The sequence below is a fragment of the Streptopelia decaocto genome, assembly GCF_964273445.1.
Source record: "Streptopelia decaocto genome assembly, chromosome: 10".
NCBI lineage: Eukaryota > Metazoa > Chordata > Aves > Columbiformes > Columbidae > Streptopelia > Streptopelia decaocto.
This window is the reverse complement of record NC_138665.1, coordinates 13,924,550-13,946,423: the sequence shown is the minus strand read 5'-3', so window position 1 is coordinate 13,946,423 and position 21,874 is coordinate 13,924,550. Positions and strand designations below refer to the sequence as shown.

Here is a 21,874-nt window from a genome sequence, read left to right as displayed (position 1 = left end):
CATAAAAAAGACTGATCGTGTCTGGATCTGCAGTACCACTTGTGCACGGCTCCAGGGGAACATTTCTAGCTGAATTCAAAGATATCTTGAGAAGAACCAGCTTGTTGTAATATACTATGGTACAGGAAAGTAAATTCTACTACACCTCTGAGCGTTATCACTCAACAACAAACAAACAAAAAACTCCCACTGATGGAGCCCAGTAAAGAGAAGGAAAGATGGGACATGAGTGACAACTTGTATGTTCACTTCAGAAGAAGAACCCACAGAGTATCGAGTAACTAAGCAAATAGCAAAGCCACCATAGCTGCCTTGTCTTGGTCAAAATGAGAATTCATATTTGGAGTAAAGAAAATTAACTAACCCACTTAGCATTGAAATATAAAAAAAATGAATACTTTGGCAATTTAAAGATGAAAAAAGCCAAATCTACAAAGAACAGTACTAAATAAATTCTGCAAATAATTTGTAGTATCACTGAAAGATACAAGTGTGATACAGGAACGTTTCTCAGAGATCTGTCTTTAGAATCATGTCAAAACCCCCACTATGCCTTAAGGAGCCAGAAACAAACAAACAAACCAAAACCCAACACAACAACAAACAAAACCCCAAACCAACCAAACAAAAAAACCCGCAAGCAAACAAAAAAACCTCAGACATTTAAGATAGCTCTAACTATGGTTAACACTTCAGCTTTTATTCAAAGATTTTTTTTTTTTTAAATCATCCAAAACATGTATGCACTGCAGATCATTTAAGCAATATTTAAGTTGACTATACCTGGACAGCTCTGCAAGTTCAAAAGACTTACTCAACATTTTGGATTTCTGTAGGTTTTCGTTTTTGTTTGTTTGTTTTTAAATTACGCCTTAGATAACATTTCACAGAGTGGTTACATAACTCTGCTGATGTCAGTTTTACTTCGTCTCAGGCCTGATACGCCGCATAATTACTAACACATCTCTACACAGTTCAGCATTTCTTCCCATACGAGGGAAAGGGGTTTGTTTGTATATCTATGAAGGTATTTTCTTCTTCCCCAGGAAGGCCACAAGATTGTGCTATGGATTGTGGAGGGAGGAGAGAAAACCAGGTCCCAACAGCAATGTCAAAAGGAATCCTCTATCAACTCCATTCATTCTCTAGCAATTTTGTGAAAATTCCAGCCTCAAAGAGCAAGCAGCAAAAGGAGCAAAACAAAGTTAAAAGCTCTGCTCAAAAAAAAAAACCCAAAACCTACTGAAAATGGTCAAGTTGGCATGATAAATCTTCCTCGATTTTAGACTTTTTTCCTAGCAGCATTCAAAACAACTGAGCGCTAGCAAATGTTGGTGCAATACTATACATTACCTTTAAATATGATCCGTAGTATTTTGTTACATAAGGACTATCACACTGACTTAAAACAGTTATCTCTTGCTGTATATCTTCTATTTCATCTTCTGCTTCCTCAAGGTCTATGATTTTTATAGCAACCACTTGCTGTGTCCGATTATCAATTCCTTTAAAGACTTCACCAAAGGAGCCTTTCCCAATGCGTTCCAGTTTTGTGAACAGCTCTTCTGGGTCTGCTCTGTGGTTCTAGAAAAGAAAGAAAAGAAGAAAAAAACAAAACCAAAAAAAGATACATGAGTTACCTAATAACCTTCAAGTTACCAGCCCTCATTACTTCCCAAGAAGCACATAATCCAGATTTCTCATCACTACAAGGCTCGCATCAGATAAATTTATTTCCTGCATGCTAACTTCTAATTCAGCTATTAGTTACAGAACATGCATTACGCAATTGTGTCAAACGTGAATGAGCCTCACCAGGGAAGAAGTCGGGTACAAACCTCACTTCACTTCCCGACATAACAACCTTTTTAAAATGAAATAACAGAGCTGTTCTTAAAATTAATCCTATCTATGCAGTAATTCAGAAGGGTGGGGAATGCAACTACCGGCACAGAAGCACTCACATCATCACCCAGGCAGAAAGAAAAGGCTGCGCCTGCTACCTGGCCAACAGCCTTGGCAGACGAAGCATCCTACCAAGTGCGGAATTGGTTGCGAGAGGACCACACTACCCGGTATTTGCCATCAGATTCTGAGATCTGATAAGATCAGGTGTCTTCAACTAAGAGTGCTGACAGAAAGTAGAGCAAAAAGGACTGAGGGATGGTCAAAGGAGGAATAAGAAGGCTGGAGCAGAGTCCTGAAACAGGGGTACTGATCAGAACTGGCTGGTGTTACCCAAGCATGTCTTAAAAAGGGGAGCAGAGCACTGCTGAGGACACCTGGCTTGGAATCTCTGTTGATTAACTACTCTTAAGATCAGCAGACTGATTATTGCACAAATGTTTTGAATTTCTCAGCTCCATTCAAGTAGCCATGTGGGAAACAAAAAGGAAGTAAACTCTTATTTTCCCTTCAGGATAAAGCATGCTACATGGCTGCTTAGAGAACCTTGTGTATCCAAAAACCACAATAGGGACTTCTGAAGCACACAGATGACTTGCCCCACAGTTTAAGAACACAAAACTTCAGACCACAGTAAGAAAGTTTACAGAAAAGTGGGTTTAAGAGGTAAGACAGACTTGCTAAGGGAACAGCCCATGCTTTGCAGAACAACAGAATTAAACACATTACTGCCGCCGGGCAACTCATTGTACAGAAACATCTGCTTCAAAAAGTCCTCTGACCCCATAGCAACATATAATATGAAAGAGATGCTCTGCTTTAGATCTTTCTAGCACCCCAAAACTCAGAAACAGCAAAAGTGACAAAAGCAGATATGCAACCCAAGGCACAGATTACTCTACATAACAAAATACTCAGGTATCAACATGAAGCTCCAGAAAACATCTTTACACTGGTGTTCTTGCAAATGGATGCAAAAATCTGTACTGGGGAAAAAAAATACATTACTACTTGAACCTAGTCCAAAATGGACAGTCTCATTTCCTTACAGGGCCCTTATTGTCACTTCTACCACAACCAAAATTTCATAGAATCATTTCAGCTGGAAGAGACCCTCAGGATCATTGAGTCCAAATGTATTCAATTTATTCCACAATATGATGAGATTAATCAGGAAACAGATTTAGCTAAGAGTTAACCATATGACTTGTCAGGCTTATTTTCAGTGGAATCAGTTCACTGCTCATATATACCAGGCTGTCATTTGTGCTATCAGAAGAGGAGGGAACATGAAGTAGTACGGCAGATTCATGCTGATCTGTGGAGCTGCATTTTTAGACTGCACAAATATACAAGAAACACTGCTGTTCCTGAGCAGCACATTAAAGCAATAAGAAAAAGGAATTTCCCCTTTGTCTAGAATGGGCTCCCTGCTATTCTGCTCCACTAAAAACAAACACGCCCAACACCTTCAGAGAAATAATTAAGCAAAAAATTTTGTATTTTCTTCTGTTGATAGAACGAGTGGAAAAACTAAAAGATTAACAAACCTATATCAAAGCAAATGAGAAAAGAAAAGATGAGTACTATTTGGTCTTAAATCTGGACAGCTAATGTAAAATTGGGAAAGAAAAATTACTGAAGGCTTCAGGTATTCATAAAGCTTTTAGTCAGACGAAGAAACATCAAACCCAAACAAACCGTAAATCTTTAAACTGTCCAAAGACAGCCATATTACCATACACTACTGCATCAGTTCCTGCCATCTTTTAATCACTAAGACTAAAATAATAATTAAAAAAAAAAAAACAAAACTGAATTTAAAAATCTATTTTCAGATGCATTTCAAAAAATCAATTTTAGGGACAGGTGTGACAGAAGCAGCAGCAACTGCCACCCAGCCTTTCCCTGCTGCTAGTTAAGCTGCAGAGCTGTCATTTATCTAGCAATGTAACACGTTCCTGAACTACAGCATTGCTTGCAATAAGGTATAATTAACTGATAGTTCTTCATTTATAATAAACAATGAACACCACCACCCCATCCCCCCAAGAAACAACTATGAGAGGGGATTAGCAAAACTTTACATTAACTCGAAATAACATCTTCAGAAATAATAGCTTCATTTTGAGACACACTTTGAGCCTGGGATTCTGGGAGTCATTCATATTAACTAACAGCTATTGTTGATTTGAGATGAAACCTGTTAAACACTTCCAGAGAGACAAAAGAAAAGCAATTTAATCACAGACACAGCTAATCCAACCCTTCACAAATGTTTGATGAACTCAAAGGGCAACACTTGGGTTTTGCTTGGGGAGAAACCTTAAGCAGAAAATTCCTCTGGGCTCCTTAGTGGAAATGCACATTGTTCAATCCTATCCACCCACTTAACAGTCACCAACAAAACAGGCCAGGCCTCCAAACCCTCTCACCCAAGCTACCTCAGGTGAATCAGAGCTTTACAGGCTATTTTAGCTTCCAACAGCTCCTAACTCCATTCCATGGGAGTGCTGGATCAGGCACGGCTGGACCTCCCGACACCGCAGAACTCCCTGTACATCCCTGGGAACAGAGGGGCATCCTAGGAGAAAAACTGTGTGGCACTACTACAGGAAGGAGCCACGTCGTTCTATCCTGAGAAAACCCTCTCACAGCGAGCAAAGTCAGCTCTACAGCTTCTGTTATCCACCGAGGCTGACAAGGGACTGCAGGACACTCCAGGATAAGAGCAAATATTTCTGACCAACTATGGTTAATCCTAAGATAATGTCCTTTGGAAGGGTTTCAAACTTAGAATGCTACATAACTTAAAACATGGCCTTAGAACAAAGACTGCATTTTGAAACAAATTTGCCTTTACGTTTCTTAATTTCCTTGTCTTTCAGACTATTGTTCTACAGGAATGTTTTTCTACAACTAATAAAAACCAAAAAACTTTAAAAGACTGGTTTTTAAACAAACATAAACTTACATAATGCAGTAATGCTTATTCTCCCTCTCCTGGTATAGAAAATGATGGATATATATTTTATATAAATGTGGGTATATATACTCAAATATATACCAATGAATTTTTGCAGCACAGCTGCCAGTTAAGCTTCTAATATGATAAAAATTAACATTTCTAACACTAATAACACTCTTAAGCAAAACAACCAATTGTTATTCCCTGTTCTTTCACAGATCTTTCATTGAAAGAGAAAACTGTTTAGAAGTTTTGAAAGTTGCCTGCATGAATAATTGTTGTTTTCTTAAAAATAAATACTGGTTTCTATGGGGAGTCATGTCTGTTGGGAAGCAGATGGTAACAACACAATAGACAGTGTATGGACTCTGTCATCACCTCTCTGAAGGTAACACCTACAAGTGGACAAATCAGGAAGAGAATCTACTCCTCACCTCCTCCTTAAGCATGTTTCTACAGAGGAAAAGCAAAAAAAAAGAGCAGCAACAAGTATAACAAGCACAGGCACATTCACATGGCAATTTCAATCCAGCCAGCGTGAGTAATAGTACCAGCACTAGCGTGACAACACAAGCCCTCCTGGTAGCTTAGGAAGCCCAGCACGTCCCCATGTCACCAGTCCAGCACCACTGCACAGCCTGCTCTAGTGTTCAGTAAAATCTCTCCTTCTCTCTTATCCAACCATGTGCCATTACTGTATGTGTTTATACACATACATATGTATGCATATGGAGTCACAGGATCATAGCATAATTTGGCTTGGAAGGGACATCAGGAGGTCATCTCATCCAACCACCTGCTCAGAATCCCCATATAAAAAACACTACAGCATAATTTTTGCCAGCATACTTGTAGTAGCTGCATCAAGTATTCTGCCCTTATGGCTTATTTAAGCATTTTCTTTTGATTTCAATAAGCACAGCTACACAGCAGTGTCCTGGCTGTATTCTGCTACAAGACTGACTGGCTGACTCACCTACCTACCTCCAACCCTTTCACATACCTGTTCTCTAAATTGTTCTTCCTTTGAAATGAAGTTAAAGCACACTGAATATCTAACTTCCAAGATTATGAAGACATCTAATGACATACACCAAATTAGAAGAGACAATCTGTCAGACTGCTTCAGGATCTGTCAGTACAGGATGGATCTTTCACAGAAACAGGTCTGCTTAGAAGATTTGTTAATGAATTTCATTAAAGGGTACTGAGTACAACTGAATGAGAAAACAAAGCTTCAAAGAATCTTGGCCAAAGACTGAACTAATGTCTTGTATCTAACACAACCAAAACTAGGATCCTCTAGGTCTCCCAAAGCAAATAATTTAACATAGTCTTGTGAGATTTCTTCTGACCATGTGAGAACACATATCTTGTTGTCTTAAGAGTATTTCTAAAATCTGATCCAGAGACGCTGTTACACTATCTGGATTTTCAAGCATCTCCCAGGCTTTATTTGGGACAGAAGTTTCCTTAAAATTGTAGCAGTGTTACAGAATAGCTCACCTACATTGGGAGGCATCACTCAAACACCGCTTAGATGAAAATGCAATAACTAGCTCCAAAGATTTTATAAAAGATTGGTAGAAGACTAGAGTGTCTACTTGTACACTCCTATAGCACCCGAACACATACTGGTATCTCCGGAAGCCAACACTATTATCTGTGTGTTTACAAGACTGTAATTTCAAGCAATTGCTCACTAAAGTAGAATGATCATGTAAAACCTGATCTTCATAGCCAGGGAGAAGTCAGAGGTACACTATAATGAGAGGAGCTATCTTGCAGAAAAGTTGAGGAAAAGAAGGTTATGTTACGGCAAAACATCTAAAACAAAACTAAACTAAACCAAAAACCTCACCAGTAATTAATTTGTTGTGCAGCCTCACAGTTACATCAGTATTAAAATGCCAGATCAGAATTGTATGCCAACTTTGTTGTTGAAGCCAGCATGCAACGCACCATTTCTCTTAAGTTCCACTGGCTGAATTACAGTTAATAATAAAATTAAAGAGCAATTACGAGGCTTAGTTTATTATCTGCAAAATCTCCAAGATACCTTTTATTGTCTTAAGAATGGATATCTGGAATACAATGAGTTTAAAAGACACTTGAAAGTCAATAAAAGAAAGACTAAAAGTTAAGACATTTCATCTATTCTCAGCATTTTTCTGACTTTTAAAAAATACTGCATCTGGGTGCAACACATTGAAATCATAGTGATCATTGCAATCATGGATTTATCTGTTCTCAGATAATGAAGCACTTCTAAGTTTTTTCTTCTTTTCAGAATTCCCAAAAAATTGAAATTAAGAGGGAGTAAGACTGGTAAATCTGGTTGAATATCTTTCCATACACTATCTGCATTCTGTCTCAGATATTGCATATATATTAATCATACACCATGCATAACCTATTATATAACAGTATATATGCACATACATTATATGTATTTCCATATTTTACCTGCATAAGGAACATTTCAGTTCTTTACAACAAAGCCACCACAGGTAGTGATAGATTTTAATTGCTGGAGCTCCTCTCCACCTCCTCCTGTCGATTTTATTTTAAAATTCTATTACCATTAAAATTATTAACACAAACAGTGCCATAGGTGTGTGTGTGTGTGTATACATAAAAATTTAAATAGTTTGAAGTTAATGAAGGAACAGGTGCAGATCCATTAGTACTTATAAAGAATCGGAAAAAAATGAACCTGCAAACATTCAAAACAAGGGTGGTACCTGTAAATGTCTTTTTTTTCCCCGTCTTGTACACACACTCTTGCTTCTCAGCGACTTTTGCATGTAACTAATCTCAGATTGCTACCCCGCAGTCCTGTTCAAGACTCAAACATCAGGATCATAGATACTTCATTATATTTACTGGAACTTTATAATACATGTTGAAGAAAAAAAATCATTTAACAACAAAACAACTTTGATTTTATATAGTATCAAACTTTTACATTATCAAGCTTATCTACACAGTAGGTAGTAAAAACTAGATCTGAGCTTTGCTGTCCTTAAATGGGACCTGTCCTCTATTACATCTTTTATGAAATACCTCCCTTATCTGAAAAGACTCATTGCCATTGTTAGTGAGAACGTGGAGAACTTCAATATAAAACACAAGCAAAAATAAGCACCAAAAACCCACGTGGCTTGGTTTTCAGGAAGTCAGCCATAAGGTGAGCTGCTTGAAAATTCAATGACTATCGAACTTTAAAATCAGCATTCAAACCCACCCATTCTCAGATTTTTAAGGAAAGAATCATTTTCATCTTCGAAGTATCTGTGACCTGTGGCAGATGCAAGCTGTCAATTTTATGTTGTGCCGAAAATGGAAACCACTGAACTCACTTCCTCTATTCTTAGCCATTCTTTCACTTTGGTAACACAACATGAAGCAGCTTAGGAAAGAGCATAAATAAGTTAAAAGGAAGAATAACAACACATCTTCCAAAGATGAGCTCTTTGACAAAGGTGATTTTAAAAAATTACACCAATTATTTATGAAGAGTATTCTGCATCGAGGAAAGGAAACACAAAGAGAAATTTCTCCTACAAGTGAGCTTCTCTGTAACTGAATGTCCTTACATTTCAAATGGAGTCCCACTTAGCTTCCATTCTATGTATCAGTACCTTCTAACTATCTAGTATCTTTAAAAAAAAGTATCCTCAAACCACTGCATACAGCTACATATCCTTCAATCTGCCCACACCTCTGAGGAGCATGGCCTGCCAAAAGAGTCAGAGGAATTAAGGAGGAAGGGGGGCACAAATTATGTGGCCAGGTCTTTACTATGATTTGAGAAACACGTAAGAGCTGAATGCTCTATAACTAGAAGGATGGACATCCTTAGATGGAGACAGAAGTCAGCTCAAGAAATCAACAGGTTCTGGTATCGCAAAGTGTTCAAACTGTTGCGCATTTATTACAGTTCAACAAGCTGATCTTTCAAAACACATTTCATCTCCCTTGTTGAGCAGTGCAGGACAAGCAACTGGTGAATGGGCAATTAACCCACCTCAATGAACTACCTACCTGCACCCCTGAATTTCATGTCAGGAGCCAGAAGACTACTGCAATTTCTCATTGCTGAAGAACATTTGTAATCTATTTTATGAACTGCTTTGAAAAACGTAATCTGCAGAGAGATTACAAAAGCCACATCTAACAGGAATATGGAAAAATAACCATTTATGGACTGCAGCCTACTTTTAGCAGTACGCCTTTCCTTTCAGCAAGCAGCCTGCTTATCAGTACACACGTTTTTTCATTTTTGCCACACCCATTTAAAGCAACATCTACGTCAAAACCCTGCCAGCTATAAACCATGTCATTACAGGATCTGGATCATTTTCCCAATATCTAGAGGTTCGGTATCTACAGCTAAATGGCAACTGCTAACATAATTTTACAGGCCTCCTCACTGCTCTATCTTAGAAGCCATTTAGTATTCTTCTCTGTGCAAGTTAGAACTTGATACACAGATTTTCCTCCTGTAAACAAGATTAAACTCATACTATAATCCAGCTAGAGCAAAAATAACAACAAAATCCAGCTTTTTAACTTGTCAGTGCATACATAAGAAAGCAGCCACAAGACCTCAAGTTTAACACGTATCTTCGTTAAATCTCTCCACTGAAGTAGTCATTACCTATTTTCAGGCTAAACAAAATTAAAATTAAAGCAAGGCAAAAAAACACTAGTTGAAAAAGGATGGCTCTGAAACACAATGTGGGTTAAAGAGCAGGCCATAAGTGTATTCACCACACAGAAGTCTCCAGGCATAATCATTATCTGTAACAAAGCCCAAGCAGGTTAGAGTACATCACACCAGTCCTTTAGCTTTGGTAGAGACTGTTTTAAGAAAGGAAGACAAATACACCAGCCTACTAGAATCCTAGATTTCTGTCCTCTCCCCAACAGTAGACGACCACAAGCTTGCAAGCTGTACTGTCTTGCATATTGGCCCTTGATCATATCAGTCATACTGGACCTGAAGCTACAAGAAGCACATAATGAAAAACCAGAAATACAACTCCAAAATGAGCTACAAAGGAAGCAAGAAACCTACCCTGCCAGAACCAACCTGCCCATTTCAGGAAACTCCTTTTTCAACTACTTTGCAGCTCATTCATAGCATGGCAAAGCACTTCATTACATAAAAGGCGAGGGGAAGGGGGAGGGTAGAAAGAGAAACACCCTGAAAAAAAAAAAATCAGATTATTCTTGCCAACTAGGCTAGAATAAAGCTCTGCAGGAATGTAAAAATGTTCTTGCTATGACTGGTTGCCAGATAACACCTTCCTAGGTGAGGGATCAACAGCAAAGTCATCTTGCTCCCCTCATAATTATCTATATGTTTTTAACTTATTTACATCAGTAGAAGATCAATCTTTTTAATTCAGCGTTTAACATTTTAGGGACTTTACAACACTTACGGTCATTTCAAGCTGTAGAGTGTTTTTATTATTCTGTATTCACTCCCAACACAGAAGCCTGCATTGAAATACAGCTTGATGTCTAGCAAGGCATAGACACTCTCTGATCCTTCACCCCAGTCTAGGTTATTAAAATATTCAGAACACATAACAGCAGCCAGTTCAAAGGAAAGCCTGCAAGAGTTTGGGGAGCAGGGGGGAAATAGGAAGGTTAAAAAAAAAAAAAGAGAGGGGGAAAAACAACACCACCACCACCAAAACAAACAAACAAACAAACACAACATTCTCCAGGACGGAACACACAGCTCTTCACATCTGGTTTGTGAAAATAGTGAAGCCACCCTGGGCTCTGAGACCCCCTTCCACAGCCCAAGTGTGAAACCTGCAGACAACCAACATTCCTCATACCTTGTTCTCCTTCATCGATGCACACAGAATTCATGCAGAAACAAGACAGATCACGCCACAAAGCTTTTCCAGATACAGTGCCTCAATCAAGACCATTCAAACACAGATTTTGGCAAGACAAACTTGGCTTCACACTTCTACATAGTTCTTCAAAGCTTCCTTCATAAAGAAAGACCTAAACTGAAGTCATGGACCTAATCAGTACAGACTATCTCTGCAAAACCACACGCACAAGATATGAGGAAGAATGAGACTGGTGAGCTACTGTTACCTTGTCAGACCCTTTATCAACCATTTCTCTGATTGAGTTCTTTTTGCCCGATTTATCTGGCTAGCAATTCCTCTGGCAGAATACATTTCAGTGAATATCACTGATGGGCACCTTTCCCAGGAGATTTAAGTGTCTCCTTCAGAGCTAAGGAGTGTGCTTAGTGATCCTCATCTAATCAAAAGAACAGACTTGTTCTAGAAGAACTGCTAGAAGTTTAAATCTAAAGAACAAATGACAGTTCTTTAAATAGAGTAAAAAGTGGTGAGGCAGTATTAGGAAGGAATTTGATTTTCAATTATCTTAAGTTAGAAAGAAATAGGCATGATTTGCAACAGTGACTCCTGACATGATAGATACCTCACCAACTCTTAATTTCTTCAAAGATAACATACAGGTAGCCACTAATTACAGCATGCCAGAAAGTTATTTGTTACAGAAGGATTTCAAAACCAACTCTGTAGTGTTCATCTCTAACCCCATCCCCCTAATATTGAACTCTCCTGTCAATTATTAAATTCAGTCCCTAAGAATGAATGAAAGACAAAACAAGAGTCTCTTATCACTTTTCAGAGTTCATGACTCTCTTAAATCTGAAGGTAATCACCAAAGAGCAAACAAGTGATACTTTAACTAACAGATTTAAAATTCATCCTTTCACTTTTGGAGATGATTGAAAACCGCATTTTCAGGACACTGAAAATAATGAAAACTGAGGGTAATATATGCTTGCCTGCCTTCACTAAGATGTTCCATAGGCCTCATAGGATGAATACTGCTGCAGAGGCACATTCAGTCGCATACATTCTTCATGGTGTGCCACAAAGTTACTACCTATAAAGAAATAATCTTCCCCTCAAAATAAGCATCTAAATAAAACTTTTGTTCCACTTTTTAACAGCAAATTGCAATATATGATTGAGCTATTGTTATATAGTGTCCTTTTTGAGGAAAAGGAGAAAAGAAAAATACAACTTTCATCGGGACTTGTACAGCTGAGACACTGGAATTCAAAAACAGCCAGCATGAATAGTTTCAATGTTGAATTCAACAGGAGAAAAAATACTATAGAAGAAAGTAACAATTACTTTTTCTTTTTTTCTTTTTTTTTTTTTTAAGTTAAAAGTCCGGTTTCAGCTGTAAAGTTTTTATCTTTTGGGGGAAATTATACTATGCTCAAAACTGACAGTATATGATGGTACAGAACAGCAGAGAGATTTAGGTAAGAAGAGTTGAGTTTGTTTTATGTGCTCTCTGCAGCTTCAGCAGATTTGCCTCTGAATTCCAGGCCAGTGCACTTAACGCGTGTACAAAACTGTAAAATCTGCACAAAAACCACTATTATAAAGACTGCTGTGGATTTTTTCTTCTAAGCCTGAAAAAGCATCTGCTGAATTCCAGGTGATTATATCTACACAGCTACCATGCATTCAACCTGTTCCAGAGCTCACTCTATCCTCTTCCTTTGATAACACAAGACAGTACAAGTATGACTGAGCCCTACTTTTCTTTGTCATCAGAGTAACTTATCACAATGCACAAGATGGAAGAATCAAGTTCAGCTAATAAAGCCCGAGCTGAGTTAGCAGGCTGCTATTAGATATGATACAGCTTGTACATCAAGCACGACCAGGAAAGGAACAACCGCAGTGTTGAATTCCACAAATATTTTGATACATATCTGCTTCAAGTAGCAAAGAGGCATGTTCTCCACAGGTCTTAAAATATTCTCTTCATGCAGTCTGCCTGCACTGTGGCTCAAAGTACAAATCAAGGAACTGAAATTGGACAAGGTATTCATCACCAAAACACTGGAGTCCATCCTAGCTTAACCATAAGAAATCCCTGTTTTCTAGGCACTGCCAAAGTCTCCTGATGTCCTACAAATGCTAGACTTTCCAGTTCCCTTTAAGTTATGTCTCTAAATAATAAAAGTTTAAAGTCTTTTCAAATTTACTGCAGAAGCATCAGGATACAGCCCAGTTCCTAGGAGAAGAATAACAGATCCTTGAATGGATCTTTCTTCGAATGTTTAAGTTCCTTTAATGCCCACCCTCTGAAGTATTGGATAGTAACAGACTGCTTGCTCTTAACAGAAGTCATATTCTTGTAATTACAATGCCTAAAGTTTACTAGAAATCTGACACACTTCCAGACTAATTTTAGGCACCACACATGAAGAGTCCATTTTTACAGGTGCACTTATTTTAAGAAAAAATGTATTTTTTTTCTAGCTCTATGAAAAAGACCAATTCAAAAATAAAAACACTAGCTCTCCTTTAATCTTCCAATCCCACTCAATAACTAGATGTTAACTCATGTGCCTCTGAGCATTCTGCAGGGAGAGACTCTGCAGCTGCCAGCTCAGGTGGTTCTGTGAGCAGCGCCCTACAGCCAGGCTGTTAACAGCAGCACAAAGAGCAAAGATCACCTTTACATCCAAGTTTGTGTTTAATCAAGCAATTCTTCAATTGTGAATCAGAGTACACAGGCTGACAGGTCACATCCTTCTCTTTTAGAGGAAGTTAGGCTCTTTATTGCATTACAGTCTGAATGCCAGTAAAAACAGATGGAGATCAGGTCTGAACAACCTTTCTGGCTGCACTGAAGACTACTGCCATACAGGATCAGGAGATACCAACAAAGCCATGACAAAGCAAGCAAAAAGTGTCTAGATTATTAGGATAGCAGAGATAAAGAGAAATAAAGCCCCAAATCAGGTTCCAAAGACACACATACTGAAAAGAAGAAACAAAATGAGAAAAATCAACATTTCCATCAGTTAACGAATTAATATTTGCACAACAAATTAGAATAGGAAAAGTGTATACATAAAAACTCTACCAGCTAAAAAAAGCATTTATTAATTAAGTGATGCTTCATTGCAGGTTTTCAGACTAGCTGGGAAATTCAGGATGCTGACAGAAAAATTTCCTCACTGTCCACCTTGTTAATTGTTACTCACTTGTAAGTTTACAGTTTCCAGCCTCTTTCATTTGTAAAGATGTTTTAGAGTAATCTATGAAATGCTGCCAAAAATACAAGTGCCTCAGAAATGCATCCATCTGAAAGGACTGACATACTTTAAACTTTCAGATCACTTGAAATAAACATGACCCTCAGAACTACCCATCCCACTTGCTGGACAAGAGAAAGCAGCAGCGTAGGACTATGAGTAAGGGGTCCAAGACCTTCACCCCAGCTCTGTTTTCAGTATAGGCCCTGGACTGATAAAATCATAGGATATCAGGTTAGAAGGGACCAGGAGGATCATCTGGTCAAGACACGGGTAGGCTCTAAAAATCTCTCTTGCATATCTAGAAATGCTTTGTATGAGTTCAACTAGACTCCTTGAAGACAGTAGCAGTGGAGAAGTTTCTCACTGTGAGATCTCAAAACATTCCAGACTAAGAACTAGTTTGAATATTTTTATCCCAAGGAACAAAGTTACAGGGACATTACTGAATAAAAACTCCAACCTGATATTCAAACTTGGGGAAAACTGTGCTTCATGTAACCAGGACACCTTTAACTGCACTCACATGGCTCTATCAACCTTTGTTTTTTCCCTCTTATCTTGGATTCTGTGTAAAATGCCATAATTTGGGGTATCATGCTTGGCTTTAGAGTACTCATTTTATACATTCTCAGGGTACTTCGATTTTATTGAATGGGCTTAGAAGTTTGGCAGCAAGGTAAGTTAACATGATACAATTGGATCAAGTGGAGCCTTTCCAAAGCAGTGAGGAAAATGAATGTGTTCAGGAAGTTGTCTGCGCAGGCAAGAATTGTTAGGTATAAAATTTGGGTTTGTTAGGGAGACAGGACAGGTTAAACAGAATGCAACCACTACATAAACAAATGGTTCTGTAACTACTCATAAGGGCAACAGATAATACTACCTCTGGGTCTTACATGGTTGCCAGGGTACTGAAGTCAGACTCTCAGTTCACCAAAATAACTCTGTGTGACTTTCCGTAATTTTCCATGTTTGGATATTTTTTTTTAATGGAACCTGAGTCTTCATAAGATGAAAGATCTTGACATAATCAAGAAAGCTTCTGTTATACTCTAGTGATAAACAATCAAAGTCTTCTTTTAGGAGTATGAGAATTACACATTATTTCTAGATTTTTATTGATTTTTTTTTTTGGTATAATGAAATAGGAGGGAAAGTATAAGATTACAATAAAACTGAACACTTCAAACCTGTAACACATTCTCTGGCAAATTCAGTTTCCAACTGTTATATGCAATGAAATGCTTCCCTCAACACAGACTACAAAACAAAAGGTTTGACATTACAGGCACTTTCCCACAGTGATAGTTTTAATGCAACTATCAGATCTTCTTCCATTACAGAAGAACCTGTTTATTCCCTCTTCAATCGATCACAATGCATTTAGTTTAACACTGAGCAGGAGCAGGGATGCTTTTATCATCACTTGGATGATTCTGACTCAGTAGTTACGATAGGTTAAACAAACAAAAGAAGCAACCCTTATACCTCAGACTACCACACTCTAGAACAGGTTTGGGGTTTTTTTAATTAAAAAAAATACCAAGACCCTTCTAAGAGAAGAGTGAGCAGTATAATTTTGCACCGAATTCTACTTATTTGCATTCTAAGACTTTCAGGACTTGTGTAATAGTCTTCATTTTAAAAGAAAATACGTATTTTAATTCTATGCAGCTGTACATATCTAACAGTTCAAAAAAAAAAAGCTTTAAACATACAGATATATGTTAAGGGATCTGGGTTAAACTAACAACAATACTAGTAGAACTAAGTATGCTATTACATAAAGTTTATTAGTATAACAATGGAAAACGGGACCTTAAATAATTTCAAGGTCCTTTTGTGATGATAGGACAGCTATGGAAAATAGGAGAGCAATACATTAACCAGATATAAAAATAAGAAACTGACAAACTTGGATTTTGAAATAGAAGTCTCCCAAATAAAAACGTTAAAAAAAAACCAAACAAACAGCCCCCCCCCACACACACACATGAACAGAGTATAAAAATAAAGAAGCTCTGGCTAAAGCTTCTAAATCTTTTATCACAAAATTTCTTTACGATGTGCCAATACAACAGTAACCCTGACATATTAATGGAACAAGGAGGTGGAGAAAATGTGTTTTATGTCCTCTTGTATGAACATAAAGTCAGTAGATGACCAAAATTTAACTGATGTCAAAGAGCCTGCAAATTATTTGAAATCAGAAAGGTAAACCAAACCTTGCTACTGTAACTGGCCCAGATCAATATATAAATACTCTTCATACATCAATTCTACACTTTCTAAAAGTAATGAAGATACCTGAGCAAGAGAAATTTTAACTTTCTGCTCTGAAACCTCCTGAACTCTTTACTGTACATGTCTCACATATTAATAAAAAAAAGTTTCTACGTTATTTGAACTGAAAAAAGCTCCAATACTATCCAGCTGTGACTATCTCATAAGAGAAAACTCAAAACACTGACTGTGCTGCCAGCATCTGAAAATCAAAAATCAACACCAAAATTAGTTTGGTCCTCAGCTCCTTTATGTTTGATAGAGATCCCTGAATAATTGTGTATTACACTGTCCAGTGTAATAACAACGAAGAGTCACAGAAACTCCACCTTTCCTATGAAAATCAGTAACATATGAGCTTGCTTATTTTCTAAGCGGACACCACAAACACAGAGAAGCGACAGCAGGTCTCATTCCCCATTCCCGGCCGAAGAGAGGTGCAGGTTTCTGACAGCTGACGGCTCCCGGAGCAAGGTGGCCGGGTTAGCACGGACCTTCCCATTAACCGAAGGTCCTGGGAGAAGCTCCGCTACAGGCCCAGCGCCCAAGTGCCTGTTGGTGGGGAAGTCCTGCAGGAGGGTACGCCTGCCAGCCAGCTTGATATGTCATTTACAGCACACCCACACACCCTGCGATTAACTTCATTTCGCCTTTAATCAGTTTTAGAAGCTCTGACGCGCTCCTGGATGCGGCGCGGCCAACCCTGAACAAAGGGGGGCGGGAGGGAGGGGGCACCCTTCGCCTCCGAGGGGCTGGCGCAGGTACGCGACCCCCGGGGCACGCTGACGGAGCGGGGCCCCTCCAGGGCCTCCCGTCACCTCCGGGCACCTCCCCGCCTCGCCCGTCGAGGGCTCCGGCCCGCGTTCCTCCCTAGGCCGAGCGAGGCCTTTCGGCGGCCAGGCCGCGCCGCCCGCCCCGCTTCGCCCACCCGCGGTCCCCCAGACCCGTCGCCCCAGCAGCGGCCTCCGCCCGGTGAGGCCACAAGCGCCGCTTCCGGAGCCGGGGCCGAGCCCGGGGCCCGTCGCCTCCATTTTGGGGCCGGCGCGGAGCTCACCTGCATGCCGGGCACTTGCACCGCCACGGGCGAGTGGGCCATGGCGGGCTGCGGCGGCCGGGCGCCGCCCGCTGCTCCCCTCTCTCGGCCTCCCTGCTCCTGGGCGGCGGCGGCGGGGCCTGGAAGGACAAAGCGGCGGGGAGGCGGCTTCAGCGCGGGCCGCGCTCCCTCCTTCCCTCCCCGCGGCCCGCCCTGCCCGGCAGCCCCCGCCCGCCGCCGGCTCACCTCACGGCCGCGGGACTGGGGCCGAGCTGCGCGACGGCAAGGGGGGCCCTAGCGCCGCTCTGCCATGCCCGCCGGGCTCCTAGCAGCGGCCCTGCCGGCTGGCGCCGCTCGCCCTGCCCATGCCCCGCTGCCCGGTCCCGGCGCGGGGGCAGCTGCTCGGGGCCCCCGGAGAGGCGCGCGGGGTGGCGGCTCTCGGCACTGCCGGGGCTGAGCTCAGAGCGCCATGTCGGGCTCCGGCAAAGAAGCGGCGGCTGCTGTGCGGCGGCGACGGCGGCTTCTTCCGTCTCAGCCCCGGCCTCGTGGGGCGGAGCCGCCACCGCCGCCACCGCACGGGCCCCGGCGTCAGCTGCCCCCGCCTCCTCGGGCGGGCAGGGACCGGGGGGCGAGGGAGGGGCGGCGGGGGTCCCCACAGCGGGGGTGCCTTCAGCGCCACCCGCGGCGTTGCGCGTTCCCCAGGACCCCTCGAGCGCTGTCACACTGGCCAGGGCTCCTGAACGTGGTGTAACACCGGCCTGAACCCCTCGGGCACACTGCCACAGGGTCCTTTCCCTCCCAGACACACCGTCACAGGGTTCTGTACTCCCCACACACTGTCACAGCGGCCGAACCGCCAGACGCACGGCTTCTGCTCCTTGCACCCCCAAAGATACAACCACCACTGCTCCCTGGGCTCCTGCACCCCAGGGACATGTAGTTGCAAATCACCGAGTGGATGTTTTATGGGTTTTATTTGCTTTTTGCGACACAAAGAGGTGGTGTCTTGTCTCCTTGCAGCCAGGCTTGGAGAAGGTGGCATGGGCATGTCTGATGAAACTGGGGGGGTTCAGCTGTCCATTTGGGGCAGCTGATTTTCTTGCCCACCCAGGTCTCCACTTGCCCTGCCCCAGCTGCCACCGGACCCACCCAACACACACTTCTGTCTCAAACTGCCTTCTCCTTCCCTGGTGGGGTGGGTTGCCCCCACATTCTACTGGGACCTGGGGAGGAAAAAATAACTGGTTTGGGGTGACATTTTTCCTGTTCATACGTGACTCACCTATTCGTGCTTGTGATTCACATTCTTATACACGAGAGTTTTTGCCAGTTACTCAAGCGAAGCTAAACCAAACATATTTTATGACATTCGTCTTCCCCTCACCCCTCTGAGCAAGAATGTAGAAATCACATGGGCCCATCAAAAATATCCTCGTGGGTATGCAGGGACTTCCCCCAAATTCACGGGTTTATAGGTCTAAAAGCCAAGAAAACATCAGGTAAGCTGGAGGTGTTGGACTGTTGGCCGTATCATAGCTACCCTGTTCCGTGGGTGGGTCCCTTTGGAAAGAATGTGAAGGGAGCTGTTCTCTCTCCCTTGCAACTGAGAGAAATATTGCACTGTGGCAAGGAACACAAAACACCTCTGTTCAAGGTAAGGTTGTGTTAAAGCAGGCTAATGCCAAGAATTTCAACGTTGGGCAGTCTTTCCATCCTTAACTCACTGTGGTTCGAACCAAAAAAACAGTGATGTTAGCTGAGGACAGGCTGGTGGCTCATGCTGGAATATTTTTGTTTCCAACTTGCTGGTTTGTTAAGCCTTTACTGTTATTAAAATATGTACTTTCTTCTGCACCTTTAAAAAAATAACATAGCTTTAAAAGGCTTCTATGCAGTAGCTACCTAGAAGCCTACAAGGAGTTCATTTTAAAGGGTGGAATATATAAGGTAAGTATTTTCTGGAAGTTTATACGATATACTTAAATTTGAAAATGTTTTTGATTAATAAGCCTTTGGAAAGAAAGAAGATTTTCTACTGAGAAAAAGCCATCTTAATTATGTACAGTGATTCAGTAAATAAATGAACATTCACTCATGGAACTTATGAATCCTGCCTACTTCATTCTGCTCAAACATACTTAAACATACACTTTTCCTCTTACCTTTTAATGATCTTTAGAACATGACCCCTGAAAAAAATCCTGACAAGGGAAATATGAGAATTTTTGTTTCATGCTGCTAATACATTACTGTCCCTCTGTTCCTCTTCTGGCTCCAAGACTCTGCTTTTCTTTTTCTATCCATTCATTACCTTGATTTTTCTCCCCAGAATCCCACTAACTTGTTATCTCAGCCTTGCCTGGATTTTATACTTTTCTTCAGATATTTCCTCTTGAAGACACCTGTTTACTTTCTATCAGAGAGAGTACTAATTGCAAATCCTTCCTGTTTTGGGGCCATATAGTGAGATTTTTGGCCTTTCATGCATTTCTGACTTGCATGCAGCTTAATATAACATGAAAGGGACTGTAACAAATTTATTTAATAGAGGAGGACAATTGCTATGGATGTGATAAGGTGTTCTGCCCAGTAATTATATCTGTAGTTATTTCCCGCCTCTGGCAGGATGGCCAAGAGAATTGCAGTGACAACGCAAAGCAAAATGTTTGGCAAAAAGGCAACGCTTGTTTATGCCACACTCACTCCAAAAGTCCTGGGATGATACAGTGAGTGAAGCCAGGGAGGAAAATCTGTCAGAGAATCTTAAGTAATCAGCTGGTCATGTAACAACTGAGTCATCCAGCCAGGCTGTGCAGTGAGGTAGGCTGGCACCATAACATCTAGGAAAAGGCTTGTAATATTGTATGCCACTCTGTAATTAGCAAGTTCTAATTTGTGCATTAAGAAAGTCAGGTGGTCAGTTGCTGATATTGCCGTACGAAAGACATTCCCTGCCCCTTTCCAGCCCGCCCTGTAAATACAAGTTGCTGCTGTTTTCCAAGACTTAAAATGGGTCTACAATTCACTTAGGACAACTCGCAGGGCCTTACAGTAGTGATGTGACCCAAGTCAGACCTTCTACTGTTTTGTGTGTTTAACTACTATTTTTGTGTTGCTGGTGTGAAAATGTTTTTATATCAGAAGACTGCAGAGAGCTGGTAAAAACACTGAGAGTGCCTGCACCATGTTAGCTGATTTAGACCTACCGCAAAAAATAGGTGAAATTTCTCTCAAACTTCCAAATGCAAATGAATAAAACAAAATAACTTACACTGCTAAACAGAAAAATACTGCATCTTACAGCTGTGAACTCCAGGGACTCCTCACAGCGATTTGCTGGGGTGAGGGAGGGAGTGGGTGTCTGATCTGGTTCTGGCAGAGCTGATGCAAATTCACCATTAGGAAAGACCCCATCAGACTCACACAGCTGTCTAGGAAATGTGATACCCAGTTTCTATAAGCCAGGGTGGATCTGGGTATTGCAAACCCTTTAGTGCCTTTGCAAAGTTCAGCTGGCCGGTGCAGTGCCCGCCTGGGCTGTGGTGACCATGCTTAGAGTGCATCTGCCTCACACCTTTCTCCCAGCAGCATGGCTAATGGGTCATCACATAAAAGCAGAATACAGAATCCCAAACTGGTGAAATTCAATGCCTTTCTTGTTTTTACGTTTGAAACATCTTGTCAAAGATGTTGTGGAGGTTAAAAGTTTACTAGGATTGGGAAAAAAAAGGGCTAAGTGTTCACAAATGGAGACATTCACATAAGATGGCCAACATGCGTTTTCTCCAAGGGACAACAATGGCACATCCTTGACACAAGGATGACGGCTTTACCGCATTCCACATACTCCATCAAAGACAAGAGGGCAAAATGATATTTCTTAGCAGGGCAGAATTATATATCTTCCTGCAATCTTCTTCTTAGAAATGGCTGAAGTATTTTTTAATTGACACTTCCTGCACTTTTAAGAAAAATAATCAGGCTGAGGTAAATACCTAGGATGGAAAAGGTGGGTGAGGAATGCTGGCTCACCATCTCCTTCAATGCAAGAACTAAGGATCATTAAATCAAACAAGCAGGTGCCAAGTTCAAAAGAAAAGTTGGCACTTCTTCACACAGGATATAGTTAAGCTGGCAAACTCCTTGCTATGGGCCAAAAGTGACTGGACAATTTAATGGAAGAAAAAAAAAAAACAACATTGGGAAATACTATTTATAAAACTAGCACCTCTGGTGGAGGAAGTACATGAGCTGCAAATCCCCGCAGGCAAGTGCAAGTGTTGCCCCTGCTCGCTCTGTTCTCAAGCAGCTCCCCAAGTCCCTGCCACTGGCTCCAGCCAGAGATGAGCTGCCATAGTAGATGAGCTTTGCTCTGGCACGATCAGCCTGTTCCTGTGTTGAAGTTTCGACCTGGAGGGTTAACGTTTGGCCGGACAGCACCCAGCTGAGATGGGAGGGACTGTCCTGCCATAGTAGGCAGAGGTACTTGCTAACAGAACAAGTAGACACGGTGCCCATAGCACTAGATGAGTCTATAGCA

General features: G+C 41.2%; 1 protein-coding gene across 2 annotated transcripts in view; it reads right to left on the bottom strand.

Moving 5' to 3' along the window:
* STK26 (serine/threonine kinase 26) overlaps positions 1 to 17,891 on the bottom strand; it is a gene marked incomplete at its 3' end in the record, with an annotated part of 32,938 nt that extends 15,047 nt beyond the window's left edge. The window contains exons 1-3 of one of the 2 annotated variants that reach the window (XM_082062169.1): positions 17,581 to 17,891; positions 17,356 to 17,474; positions 1,354 to 1,584 (exon numbers count right to left, since the gene is read on the bottom strand). In XM_082062169.1, the coding sequence (XP_081918295.1) occupies positions 1,354 to 1,584; positions 17,356 to 17,397 (273 nt within the window). In that variant the 5' untranslated portion in view covers positions 17,398 to 17,474; positions 17,581 to 17,891. The remainder of the gene's footprint in view (positions 1 to 1,353; positions 1,585 to 17,355; positions 17,475 to 17,580) is intronic. The other variant, XM_082062168.1, reaches the window with a different exon arrangement.
* Between the last annotated feature and the right edge of the window lie 3,983 nt (positions 17,892 to 21,874).